We start from the raw sequence: 14,299 nt of genomic DNA, 5'->3' as shown, positions 1-14,299 counted from the left end.
CAAGCTGGGAATTGAAACTGTGTAGGTTTCCATTTGTGCTCAGCAAAGAAAGCCACTCTTGTTGTCATGTGTCTCTTAGGATTTACAGTAAAGATGGGATCTTATCCTGGATTTAATCTCGGCAAATGGAGTCTTCAAATTGAAATGCAAAGATGATCATTACTTTTCCGGATTAGCTTCCATAAATGAAATCATTCAGCAAGTTCAAGGAATTAAACAAGTTATTCTTTTTTACAATTTTATTTTTGTTTGTAGGAATATACTCTGAAGGGTGTTTACCTGTTTTTGATATAGTAGCTAAATGGATATTCATTGCTTATTCATGGCAGCTGTTTTTATAGTTTAACTTTTTATTTTCATTTCTTTTAGAGATTGGAGGGCCATTTGGCTTGTGATGAGGGTTGTTCTTGTATATATTTTCAACACATCTCATTCACTGGGATTATAACTATTTCTTTTTAGTTTTTAAAAATTTTCCGTCCCATTTTTTTAATCATGATAACTCCATTATCATGGAGTTTTTAGTTCCTAAATAGGATGTCTCTCTTTTTTAAATTCCTTGGTTATGTGGTTCCTTGGTTCCATGTTTTTTTAAAAGTATGTTGTCTTTATCATGGAATGTAAAAAAATATATATCTTAGATGGACGTTTAAAAAACAATTACTTGCCAAATGGAAAAAAATATTAAACAACGGCCCCTCCACCATTCTATATTCTTCTATACAAGAGATATATTTTATTCAAAAGATGTCTTGATCAAGTATTTATTATTGGAAATTCAAAATCTACCAAGGCAGAATTATTTAAATCAGCAAAACTTCAAAATTTGTGGTGATCTAGATCCTTTTCAATAGTGGCATTTAAAAGTTTTAACAACCACATTATGTTTTCTTTATATAATAATTTATATTCATTAACTCAATAAGTACCATCTAAACATTTTACGAAGTTTTTATTTTTATTTTAGTGGCGGATAATTAAGGCTGGGGATTTCAATAAAATTTGGGGCCTTTTGCTGGCTCATGATGATACCCTTTCAACTAAATTTAGTTCTGAAAGTTGGAGGTGGAAATTTAATTTGGTGAATAAACAATAAACGTAAATACAATACAGCAGAATTTAGAAAGTGGGGGATATGCTCTCCTAGGGAAACATTAAAAAAAACAAGGGGTACACGGAAAGTTTTTGGGGAAATTATTAGTGTAAAAAATACAAGAATGTAATTTTCAAATGAAATTATAATGGCCTAAAATATTCAAGGGAATAAACAATTGAATGGCAGAGAAGAAGACAGAGTTTTGCAAAACAATTTACTCTTTTGAAAGATAGAGAGCTAGCCTGTTTCTTTAGAGTTGTAATAGAAAGATTGAACAATATTATTCCATATAGAATGTTTAGGGCTGAATTTAAGAAATGTGGTTGTTTGAAGTTTGATATGTCTTAGAGTAAGGTTTTTTGTTGCTGTTTTGGTTTCACTTTTGCAGGGTTTTTTTGCCCTTTTTCTTTCAGTTTATAAATGCAACAAAAATATAAAACACAGTTTGTCAATTTCATAATGAACATTCCAGATGGATCCTTACATACAGGCTGAAAACTGGTGCCCAAGATGCAAGTACCTTGTTTGGTACAGAATTCTATCTATGCCAATATCATGCAGAATTCAGTGAGCCCTTATTTATTTTTTATGAATCGTCCCATCCTGACCGATTGAAACAAACAGTGCCTGCCTATTTCTAGATTTTGCTATGTTGTTCTTCTGCTCCTCTGTGGCACATGCCGCAACTTAGCTTGCACCATGATGGCTACCAGCTTCTTTAGGACACACTGCATCAACATCCTAGTCTGGCATGGAGAATGAAGTTCTTAAGGCCTCTGCTGCTAAGAGTAATTTCATTCAATAATCTGTTATTTTCTTGGTTTTGGCTTCCCATTCATGGAAGAATCGTCTCTTAGGCAAATGAGAATGCTGCATCCAGAAGGCAGGCTATGGCCCTTCCAATATATAACTGAGAAACTGAAGAGATGAATTAGTAAGATGGTAGCAAGCCTCAAAGTATCCTCCCCCAGACATTTCATTTCTTGCCTGTATAATTCCAATGTACAACACAATACAAATATTGCATTACCAAAGTTGTTTCTTTACTGCAAGATTGTACCAACACAACTGAGTGCTTTTTTGTTGTGTTAAAGCTGGCAACAACATGGTATTAACAATTCGATATTCACACAGAGGGTTCACATCTTGGAGACCCATATGAAATTAGCAGATGCCTTTTTAATATTCATCGTAGTGATTCAAATCTGTAAAATAGGCATTGGAATACGCTTTTGCAGTGAGATGTGGATTGAAGTACTTGTTTTGTTCTTCTAGGATGAGATTATTTTTATTAAATGCCTGGGAAAAGAATAAGGAAAGGAAAAGAGTAAATTCTCATTAAAATAAATGAATATTTATGAGGTGCAGTGAAGAGGAGAGAACGAAAAGCAACATTATGGTGGAAATTTGGGAATATGAAAAAAGAAAAAGGGAACTCAAGTAAAAAGATATAATCAAATAAAACAGGAAGTGGTTTAAAAACAATTATTTTGTTGACATTTTGTTGTCAACATTTGTGGGCAACTTGAAAGAACAAAGTTTGAATAATGTGACAAATAATTGTTGAAAAATATATAAAACAGATGATGAGGAGGAAACCATAACTTACATCACGTTAACATTTTAAAGATTTGAGCACCACTAGAGATGCCACAGAATTTGCATACCAGACTCCGTATGACATGACAGATGGCTTTGGAAGTCAGCTAGCATAATCAGGATATGAAAAGTGCTTTAAAGTGCTGCCATATAATTGAAGAGAAGTTCTGCCTGATCAAGTCTAGAAACAGAATCAGTTCTAATGCTGGTTCTATAGTTTGCATTAAAACTGTGCCTTTATGTATACTAAGAACACACTTACTTTTTGGAATTGAGAGTCATGCTTAATACTCTGCATGGTATACCTGAGGTCATTCTGCCAAAAATAGGCATGGCTAAAACAAAATTCAAATAATTGAATAAAATTAAATGCACTGAAAAAGCTCAGTGAATTATGTAAATATGTTCATCTGTCACATAAAAATTAGAATTCTGGAGAATCGTGGGGTTGACTGTAACATTGGAACTCTAGCTGTGTCCCTCCTGAAACAGCCCATAGTAATTAGCAATGGAATTTGTCTATCTATGTTTGACAACACATGGCCACTATTGGTTCCTTACCTTAATGGCATCTACAGAATCATACTTGTCGAGTTTGTTGAGGTGATTGGTGATGTTGGTGTTCAGAGGTGCTGGGGATACTGGATGAATGACGGTGGCATCATGAGACTGCTGTTGATATCGCTGGCAATAAGTGTAGACCAGAAGAGTCAGAAGGCACCCAAGAATTGAGCTACTCAACCCCACAGCAGTCATGTGGAACAGATTAAATTCTACAAATCAGATGAATGAGAAAATAAAATCAATACCTTATTTAGTTTAAATGTTATAATTTTTGTATATTGCTTATTTCGGGAGCAAAGTAAAATACTAAATTTTATATTAATTTGTTCTGACCCCCACCTCCGTCCAGTAACGAATGCTGAGACAAGGTTAACTAGAATATACTTTAATAGAAGACACCAAAACTTCGATGGCTGAAAGCCAAGCAGAACAAACAGATAAGGACCTTGGCAGCAACTCAGACAAACCTTGGCAGCAATCCAGCAAAACAAAAGTTTTCCAACTTTTAGTCAATGCGTTAACTTCTGCAAAGAGGGGCGTGTGCACAAGTAGCCTTTTTATAGTCTGGAGAGGAGCCTAATGACCACCAGCTGAGTGCAATTACCTCCTGTAATTGCATAATTGTTCCTGACGCCTACTATGGCGTGCATCCAGGAACAACTCACTACTGGCAACCAGCTCACTCTCCCTTGTCTCCTCCCCACTGGTCCAAGGCTCAGGTGCCTCCTGGTGGCCAACCAGCCTCTCTGTGCCCTGCTCAGAGTTGGAACCCTGTCTAGGGTCCTACACATCCTCCAGAGTTGACTCATAGAGCCCCTCGCTGTCGGAGTCTGGTGGCAGCTCCAACGGCTCCTGCTGGGCCACAACATTAATTACAGAATTCTGCTTTCTGAATTTCCTGTCAGATATATTTTTAGAGCAGAACAAGTTTGCAAGGCCACCACAATTATATGGACACCTAGTTGATATAGTGGTGAAGGTGCTGGCCTAGAAACTGGGAGACTTTGAGTTCTAGATCTGCCTTAGGCATGGAAGCCACTGAGTGACTTTTGGGCCAGTCATTCTCTCTCAACACAACTACCTCAGAAAGTTGTTGTTGTGGGGGAAAAGGAAGCAAGAGTATTAGATATGTATGCTGCCTTGAGGTAATATATAAATGAATAGTTTGGATAAAATAATAATACCAATAAAAACCCCACATGGAGTTGGTTAAGATCAGGAGTGTTAAAGCAACTGAAGGCATTATTTTAGCATCTCAAGAACAAGCTTTATCAACTGACTATGTGAAGATGAAAATTCAAATGTAAAACAACAGCAAATGCAGACTTTGTAGTGGAAAACGAAACAACTGATCATTTGATCAATGGCTACAGCAAAATTGCACATATCGACTACCATCAGCATCATGACTGAGCTACCAAAATTATTCATTGAAATCTTTGCCAGAGATTTGGATTCAAATGCAGTAAAAACAACTGGGACCATCAAACGTTATAACCACTTGTGATCACCCTCTCAACTTGGCAAGCCTTGCAGAATATCTTAATTTATTCATGGTAATGATAGTGAAATAAGCAGGAAAGAGTCAAGCTGTAGTGAAAGAATTAATCCCAAGTCTAAAGAAACACAAGAAAGAATTATTTACTATGCCTTCGCTGTTGCTTATAATGCCACAATCAAAAGATTCCCAATGGTACCCAGCATAATCTAACATGAATAGCGAATGGTACAATAATACTGACATTCTGACAAGTCAACAGACACACTGAGATAAATCCCATCTAGATACCATTTAAAACATAATCAAAGAACAAGGAAGGAAACCCAAATCCCAGATCAACTCTCCATAGCAACCATCACCCAGATAAGCAGCAAACAGCCCCAGACAAACAATAAGGGAAGAAGCAACACCCTAATCAGGGAACCATTAAGGAAGAAATTACATCCCAATAAGACTGGCAAGGTAAACCACTATGCATAAACAATGTGCAAACTTCATTTTTCCATTTACAACAATGATATCGGGTCTCCTGGAAATGAAAAGTCTGCAAGAAAATAACCAAGCTCAGAGCATGCAAAAAGCCCAAGTGTTAAATACTGCATCACATCTATTCTCCACTAATGGAGCACAGGAGAGTCACAGAAATTTGAAATGTGCAATTCCAGTCTTGGCTGGTTTAAGAAAAATAGAGCAAACACTCATGAAAGTGTTTGAGGGTGGAAAAAGATGAATAATTATCACAAATAGGACAAAAGGGAAAAATCTTACCACCACATCTTTTTTCTTTCATACTGCTGGTTCTTGCAACAGTTACATCTACAATAGTAAATAACTGAATTAACAGCTGAATAGTAAAGAATGTCTAAGTAAATATCATTTGACTGCAAGCAAATTATTCCTCAAAAGATACCTTAAGTACGCAAGTTGTTAATTTGCCAGAACAATAATGCACTCAAATCCAGTAAGGACAGTAGTGGTGGTGGTGGTGGTGGTAGTATAGTAGTAGTAGTAGTAGTAGTAGTAGTAGTAGTAGTAGTAGTAGTAATAATAATAATAATAATAATAATAATTATTATTATTATTATACAATTGTATCACAGCAGCCAGTTGTTTCTCCGGATTTGGCATTGGTTACTAGTCGGGCCCCACCCAGGGACCTAGGACGTCGTGACGTATTTTCGTAATATGCGTGCAGAGCCAAGTAGTGTGGCTTTTTGCATTTGACTGATGGTGATTTTGTCAATTTTTAACTGTTTCAAATGTAATTCCAGTGCTTTTGGAATAGCACCCAGTGTGCCAATTACCACTGGAATTACCACTGCTGGTTTGTACCATAGTCGTTGAATTTCGATTTTTAAGTCCTGATATTTTGCGATTTTTCCATGTTCCTTCTCGTCGACCCTGCTATCACCTGGTATTGCGATGTCTATGATTGTGACCTTATTTTTCTCAACCAGTGTGATGTCTGGTGTATTATGCGCCAGTATTTTGTCCGTTTGTATACGGAAATCCCACAAGATCTTGACCATCTGATTTTCGGTGACTTTTTCAGGCTGATGTTCCCACCAGTTTGTTGCTGTTTTAATATTATAATTTTTGCACAAATTCCAATGGATCATTTGTGCTACTGAATTGTGCCGCAATTTATAATCAGTCTGCGCAATTTTTTTACAGCAGCTGAATATGTGATCAACAGTTTCATCAGCTTCTTTGCAAAGTCTGCATTTGGCATCATTAGAGGATTTTTCGATTTTGGCCTTAATGGCATTTGTGCGGATAGCTTGTTCTTGCGCAGCCAGGATTAGTGACTCTGTTTCTTTCTTTAATGTACCTGTTGTTAACCATAACCAAGTTTGTTCAATGTCCACTTTAGCTTTTATTTTTTCCAGAAATTGGCCATGCAGTGCTTTGTTCTGCCAACGCTCCATTCTTGATTTTATCACATCTTTTCTGTATCCTTGTTTCGTCTGTTGGGTCTTCAGTAAATTTTTGTTCTTTATTTCGATTAATAGATGTTCTTGACTTTCTTTTAAATAATCAGCCAGTGCATGTTTTTCTTCTTCAACTGTTTGCTTCACTTGTAATAATCCTCTGCCACCTGATTTTCGGGGCAGATATAATCTATCAGTATCACCACGTGGATGTAAACTGTAGAGCATTGTCATTAGTTTCCTGGTTTTTCGGTCCAAAAGGTCCAAATCAGCTTGTGTCCAGTTAACTATACCAGCTGTGTATCTTATAACTGGTATTGCCCAGGTATTTATGGCCTTGATTGTATTTCCACCATTCAATTTAGATTTCAAAATTTTCTTAATTCTGTTGGTGTACTCTCGCCTGACAACAGTTTTTACTTCTCCATGCTTGATGATGATGATGATTATTATTATTATTATTATTACAACATTATGTTGATTAAAATCCAGCGAAACAACTGGCCGCTGTGATACAATTGTATAATAATAATAATAATAATAATAATAATAATAATAATAATGCCTAACCCAGGTTCTTGGGAGGATTTGATAGGAGGATCACATCTGCCTGATTTTGCAACCAATCATAATAATTTTATTAAAGTGATATTCCATACAGTAAGGTTTTTCAACTGTGGTAGTTTGAAGAGCTGGCTAGGGAATTCTGGGAATTGAAGTCCACACATCTTCAAGTTGCCACGACTGAGAAACACTGCTATATAGCAATATCAGCAGAATGTAAATCCACCAGTTGATGGATTTAAATCATCAACTGGGCTGGCAGGTACATTTGGGATGATAGGGAAAGCTAAAGAGCTATAAGTAATGCATCCTTGTCTCTTCCTCCAGCTTCATCTTACTGAACAGAGACAAGCCCTTAATTCTTCATTTTAGACATATCTTAGTCTACTTGCAGCAAGCATGCAGCTACCTAGCCATCGTTATTCAGGAATCATATCAGGGTATCATCCATGCTTGCTCTTACCTGGTATGAAATTGGAATCAGAATCACACGGCTGACTTTCAGTCGTATTCCCAGAGCACTGCTGACCCACAGGAAATAAAACATCACACTGGCGAGTACGGACCTGGACACCAGATACATCGCAGCTTGACCAATCTGACCAGTCTGACCAACTATCTGCAAGAGACAAAAATCAACAGCACATGAAGGGACCATCAGTCCACCCTGCACTCCTATCCCAATCTTCAATCTTTTCCATTTTTAGCATGTTAACCTGTTCTGACCCCCCTCGTCCCACACCAACACACACTCCGAGCCAAAGATAAGTTACGGCATTTAATTAACAGACAGACAGGTCCTTGGCAGCAAACTGGCACAGATAAGTCGTGGCAGCAATCCAGCCTGTCAAGCTCACAATTCCAAGCTCACATTAGTTCCTGCGTTGACTTCTGCAAGAGGGGCATGTGCACAAGCAGTCTTTTTTATAGTCTGGAGAGGAGCCTAATGACCACCAGCTGAGTGCAATTACCTCCTGTACTTGTGCAACTGTTCCTGACGCCTAATAACTCTTCAGTGCTGGGCAACCAGGAACCACTCACTACTGATTTCTGGATCACACTCCCTTGTCTCCTCCCCACTGGTCCAAGGCTCAGGTGCCTCCTGGTGGCCAACCAGTCTCTCTGCGCCCTGCTCGGAGTCAGAACCCTGTCCAGGGTCCTCCACGTCCTCCAGAGCCGACTCATAGGGCCCCTCGCAGTCGGAGACTGGTGGCAGCTCCAACGGCTCCTGCTGGGCCACAACATTAACCTGACTCTGCAAGGACAATCAATGCACTGGAGCAATTATTATGTTTTAGACCAGAGGTGTCAAACTCGTGGCCTGTGAGCCAGATGTATCACATGCCTACCTCCATTTTAACAAAGGGGGGGGGAGTTGTGATATATCACATGACAACAACGTGATGACGCGAGTTTGACACCCCTGTTTTAGACCAACATTATGTTGATTAAAAATGTGCAAATTTTTTAAAAATGCAGTTTACATCAAATACTACATCTTTTGGGTGTTCTTTGTTGGATCTCAATGGATCAGCAATATAAACCTACTCTAAAAGGGAACAAATGAAGCTCTCAACCACTTTTTTCTGTTCAAAAATTTTCTGGTACCCACCCCTTACATCCTTAGAGAAACAGAAGGGAGACAGATGGTGGAGGAGCATATACAGAAATTCTGTCGACTCTAAATTAAAAAACCTTTAGCTTTTGGGAAATAGAATACACCAGAATTAAGGGTTACATACATACATTCATACATGTCACTTAAAGGTGGAACAGTTATTAATCTTAATTTCCTATCACGCATCTTGTTCTTGTTCCACATCATTGGGAGCTGCTATTGATGGCAAAGAAGTGCTGAAAATGACATCGTGATCATGCAGAATTTGAGAGTTTATCAGTTCTGGACAACTGGGGAGAAGCTAATATGGGAAGCACTGTCTGCTCTTATTGAGTGTAAGGTGTAGTTTTAGCCAATCCTGACTGGGAAAGATTGAAATTGGAAACTAAACTTCTGGACAAAGCTGGTGAATAAATGATAAAAGTGGGGAGGATAAAAGTGGGGAAGAGTGCCCATCTTCTTTTTGCCTTACAACTTCCCTCTCCCCCAGTTATAGATATATCTTCCGTTCAGTCTTCTTCCTCTTAGCACCCGGGGTTTTAGCATGGCAAAAACATTTCAAAGGTTTTACAAAACGAGGCTGACACAATCACCAGCTAATGCAAAGGGATAACAATAGCATTAGGCTTATATACTGCCCCCATAGTGCTTTACAGTTGAATTACTTAGGAATGGAAAAGGCAAAACCTGCAAATGTAAGTGGGAAATATAGCTAAGCAAAGGACTGGTCTGACCACTGTTTTCCATGTGGCTGCTAACTGGAATTAGACAACTCATCCAGTTTGCAGAGAACCGCTGAGTTTTCTGCTTCAGCTTTTTATGAATGAAAACATGATTTCCACCTTGTATGCTATTTTTTTTGTTGTTGTGGCTAATTCCATTCTGAGAAATCTTCACAGCAAGTCTACATGGATTGTGTGGCTCAACAGTGAGTACGAGAGCAATACAATGGGCTCATAGAGCAGGGCCCAAGCTAGATGAACAGGTGAGGACATCATACCAGGCCTATCCCAATGGGGTGAATGAAACCTACTTCTAGATTCCCCACCAAGATTTGAAGCTGGATTGGAATGCTAGATCTGGTTCTATATTCCTACACCACCTAACTTATGGCTTTAGGTAAGCTAAAAGATCCCAGCATTATCTTTCTCAGTATAACATGGCTATAAAGGAAAACCAATGTAGAAACAGCAAATAATTCTGAACATGCTGTTGGAAAGATCTTCCTGTAGAGATCCGGACCCTTACTACTCTTCCGGCCTTCCGTAAAGCTACCAAGACCTGGCTGTTCCGGCAGGCCTGGGGCTGTTGATGGGTATCCAGCCCCACTCTAACTGTATGCATGTTGTGAAATTTTAATAATTTGTATTCTTATTTTCTTATTTTAAATTTTATATGCTTGTTTTGTCTGTGAGCCGCCCAGAATCCCAAGGGAGTGGGCGGCATACAAATGTCAATAAATTCAAATTCAAATTAATTTAATCTAATTCTTAACAATGTCTGTTCTACAACTGGCAAGGAAACAAACAGGATGTTTCAAACCTGGGCATTTTTTTGTATTGCAAAGTGCTTCTTCGGTGTGGAGCCCTAAGCAGATGTCGCCTCCATAAGCCGGTGCTGGGTTTGTACAGGAGCGAGTCCTCATATAATGGCCACTTCCACAAGTAGCGGAGCACTTGGACCACGATGACCAACAGGACCAGCTTCCGTCAACTAGGAGCAGAAGAACAGGGCTGTTATTTTGTTGTTTCTCAAAGAGCAGATAAGCACATTCATTGTCTTCTAGTTTACAACTGCACAATCTAGACCGCTGCACCAAGTTCAAAGCCACAAGCCCACAAACACAAATATATATATATATACTTAAGAATATATATATATTCTTAAGTATACCTTTCTAGAAAGGTAATTCAATTATGATAAGATAGGAGAAAGCCCAGAGCAATGCCAATGCTGCCACTTCCAAATGGGAAGTATTAGAGAGCCGAGGTGGCGGAGTGGTTGGGGTGCAGTACTGCAGGCCACTTTAGCGGACTGTGATCTGCAGTTCAGCAGTTCAAATCTCACCGGCTCAAGGTCGACTCAGCCTTCGATCCTTCCGAGGTGGGTGAAATGAGGACCCAGACTGTGGGGGCAAGTTTGCTGACTCAATTTGCTAAACAAAATTTGTAAACCGCTTAGAGAGGGCTGAAAGCCCTATGAAGCGGTATATAAGTCAAATAAACAAATAAACAAATAAACAAATAAACAAATAAACAAATAAACAAATAAACAAATAAATAAATAAATAAATAAATAAATAAATAAATAAATAAATATCACAATAGCTATGCTGAAATGTGGTATGAATGATTTTCTACATTTCTGCCCTGCGGCAATCCAGAGACTCCTGATGGTTTACATAGAGTATAAAGTAAAAAACCCATGTTATCGTAACTATAAAAGCAGTAAAACAATGACACCACCCATATGGAAAACTGCAAACAACATAAATGAAAACGGCATGCTAAAATCAAGAGAAGACCCTCCAGAACAACTGTTTTTAAAAGCTTCTGAAACATTCACAAGCAGGGGGGGGGGGGGGGGTAGCCTGATTTCTGCCTGTGAGGCTGTTCCACAGCATCGGCACTGCCATAAACAAAACAGCAACTTGTCTTTTATTTATTTAATCAATCATATTTATAGGGCAGCCTAAGTCAACCAACACTGGGCAGTTTAAAGCAAAAACAGGCGACATAAATCCTCCACTAGTAAGATCAGATAAAAAATGACAGAACTCAAAAAGGTTCAAGGTTTGATTTAAAAAAAAAAAATGTGTGCAAAACACAATTCCTTATCCCAGGGTTTGGAGAAATATCCAAGTCTTCAAATTTTGCTTAAAAGACAATTAAGTCTGGGATAATTATGAACCTCTGTGGGAATACCAGAGATTAAAAGCAAAGTCAAAAAACTCAGGTTATCTTCACACTTCACCGCACAAGTACACCTCCTCATGTCTTGGTAGTCGCAATTACCACCACCCATGAAGTTTTATGTTTCCAAACATGAATTCAGTCCCATCCAAGCACTCTTTGAAAACAGGAGAAGCAGCTGAGAACTTGCAAAAAGCTTGAGCAGGTCATGGAAGAACAGGAGAGTTTGGAGAGGGATTTTGGCAGGGGAGAAACACTCTGACTGTCCCTTCCCAAATCACGGTCACAATTTCAGAAGTGAAATCAGTTACTGGGCAAAGAAGTCAAGGCTCTGTCTTCTGAAACAGTATCACATCTTTTAGTTGAACTAGTCATAAAGAAGGAGAATATAAAATTACAAGTAACTAGTATAGAAGGAGAAGGCCAACAGGGAAGGGGGAATTTTCCAGATTACTTTACATAGTGTCAAATATGTAACTATTTGCCTTTTGGAGAACTCTTGGTGCAATAAATTCCAAGTTCTCAGAGAGCAGATGCTTTTCCTTGAGACTATAGCAGCTGAGATAAGGATGCTCAGACAACCAGATAGATTAGATGAGATTTATGGGATGCGATAAACTTTGTCCCACTCTGACAATGACAATCCCTTGTTGTCAGGCTGACGGGGAGTTTTAGAGAAGGAGGGTATCCCTTCAAGGATATCCCTTTTAGAATTTTGGCTGCCACACTTTCTCTTATTTCATTATGTTGTTTCATTAGTATAGTTGATGGGAGGGGGGAATAGACAGGAGTAGGATTGTTGAATGTGTTGTTGTCATTCTTTTCTAGAAGATCAAGGTCATCTTTTGTCTCTGCACCTTTGCACCTGACTGGAAGCAGCTGGGTGTAGTTGGAAGCGTGGAAGAAGAAGATTGGACCCTGTGATGGATTTGTAGGTGTGGGGACAAGATCATGAACTTTCAACTGGGTGGGAATCTGATGTAACATCCAGAATTGGGATTACACAGATGTGCTAAGATGTCTGATTTATTAAATTGGAACTTTAAGGATCGTTTTGCCTTGGACTCTGATTTAATTCTACATGATACTTGGAACGCTGACACCCATATCCTCTCATTCCAAAGATATTCCTCTGGGGCAAGTGGAGGTTACGTCTTTATAAATGATTTGATCATTAGATACAAAGACAAATGTCAACCTCAGAGTAACCTATCTGGTGTGAAGGTTATAAATGTCATATGCCATCAAGACAAGCTACTAAATATTGTTGGAGAAAAGGAAGAATTTATGGGCATTTTGATACCATTGGGAAGCAGGTAACAAATTCAAGTCCAGGACTGCCAAAGTAGCATTTTTAGAAATTCCATTAGATCAGCGGTGAGTTTCAAAAAATTTTAGAACCTCTTCTGAAGGTGTAACCTTCTTTGTGGGAGTGGCTTGCCGGCCATGTGACTGGGTGGGAGTGGCTTGCCGGCCATGTGACCAGGTGGGAGTAGCTTGCCAGCCATGTGACTGGGTGGGCATGGCCAACTTGTAAAATGTGGTGAAATTCACTTAATAACGCTCTTGCTTAGCAACCAAAATGTTGGCTCAGAAACTCTGGCATTTGAAGCACGCAAGTCTTAAAGCTGTCAAGTTACAAGACCCTTGCACCCCTAACCCTTTAGAAAAAAACCCCAGGGATGTTCAAACTTGACAGCTTTAAGACTGGTGGACTTCAACTCCCAGAATTCCTCCTCTCGCTCTTCTTCTTGATGATGTGCAGACAGGCGAGAGGGAGGGAGCTGGAACCGGTTCTAAATGGCACTGTAGACTTGTGGAACCTCTTCTATAGAAGAGGTTAGAACTGGCAGGAACCCACCCCTTCACTAGATCCATGCACGAGGCTAGTTAGACATGCAGAGTTCAGAGGTCTCAATGTATGGATGAGATAGAAATGTCAGGTAGAGGATTCAGATTAGAGAGACAGGCTACACTTGAACTGAAATAAAATCAGGATGCGAGTACAGAAAACAAACAAAAATTGAAAGAGATTTTAAACTTCTCCTTTGGGGAGAGTATCAGTCCTACAAAGTAGACAAGATGGGGATGCCAATGGCATATAAACCAAGACTACTTATATTGCAGCTATAGTAACAAAATTTTGCAAGTCTGAATGTGCAGTTCCCCTCCTGCACTTTTTTAAGGCTTGTCTGAGCCATTTTTTTCAAATTGGTTTCTTGGTTTTTTCCGTCTGCTAGTAGTGGCTTTTCCTCCTGTCCTTCAAAGGCATTCCCAACAGGTGCTGGATAACATCTGACTCAGAACTTTTTGCTGACGCCTGGATTGGAAAGCATGTTGCTTATTGGTGTGCCTATAATTAAGAGTTGATTTATGGGATCAAGAGTTTTATATTTGTTAATTAAAAAAAAGATAAGGAGATAATGAAACTGTTTATATCATGAGGAGGGTGGAAAGTTGTTTTCTTGTTTTCATGACCTTTTCTCTATTTTTCCTTTCCTTTTTGTGGCTTTC

The 14,299-nt window shown here is 38.9% G+C and overlaps 1 protein-coding gene across 2 annotated transcripts in view; it reads right to left on the bottom strand.

Moving 5' to 3' along the window:
- Window positions 1–14,299, bottom strand: part of SEMA5A (semaphorin 5A) — a 239,405-nt gene continuing 225,106 nt past the window's right edge. For both annotated transcript variants that reach the window (XM_032220236.1, XM_032220237.1), the window contains 5 exons: window positions 10,416–10,586; window positions 7,719–7,874; window positions 5,529–5,576; window positions 3,257–3,468; window positions 1–2,395 (listed from right to left, as the gene is read on the bottom strand). In XM_032220236.1, the coding sequence (XP_032076127.1) occupies window positions 2,276–2,395; window positions 3,257–3,468; window positions 5,529–5,576; window positions 7,719–7,874; window positions 10,416–10,586 (707 nt within the window). In that variant the 3' untranslated portion in view covers window positions 1–2,275. The remainder of the gene's footprint in view (window positions 2,396–3,256; window positions 3,469–5,528; window positions 5,577–7,718; window positions 7,875–10,415; window positions 10,587–14,299) is intronic.

Source organism: Thamnophis elegans, chromosome 6, assembly GCF_009769535.1.
Source record: "Thamnophis elegans isolate rThaEle1 chromosome 6, rThaEle1.pri, whole genome shotgun sequence".
NCBI lineage: Eukaryota > Metazoa > Chordata > Lepidosauria > Squamata > Colubridae > Thamnophis > Thamnophis elegans.
The sequence above is the reverse complement of the archived record's forward strand: the minus strand, read 5'-3'. Positions and strand labels throughout refer to the sequence as shown.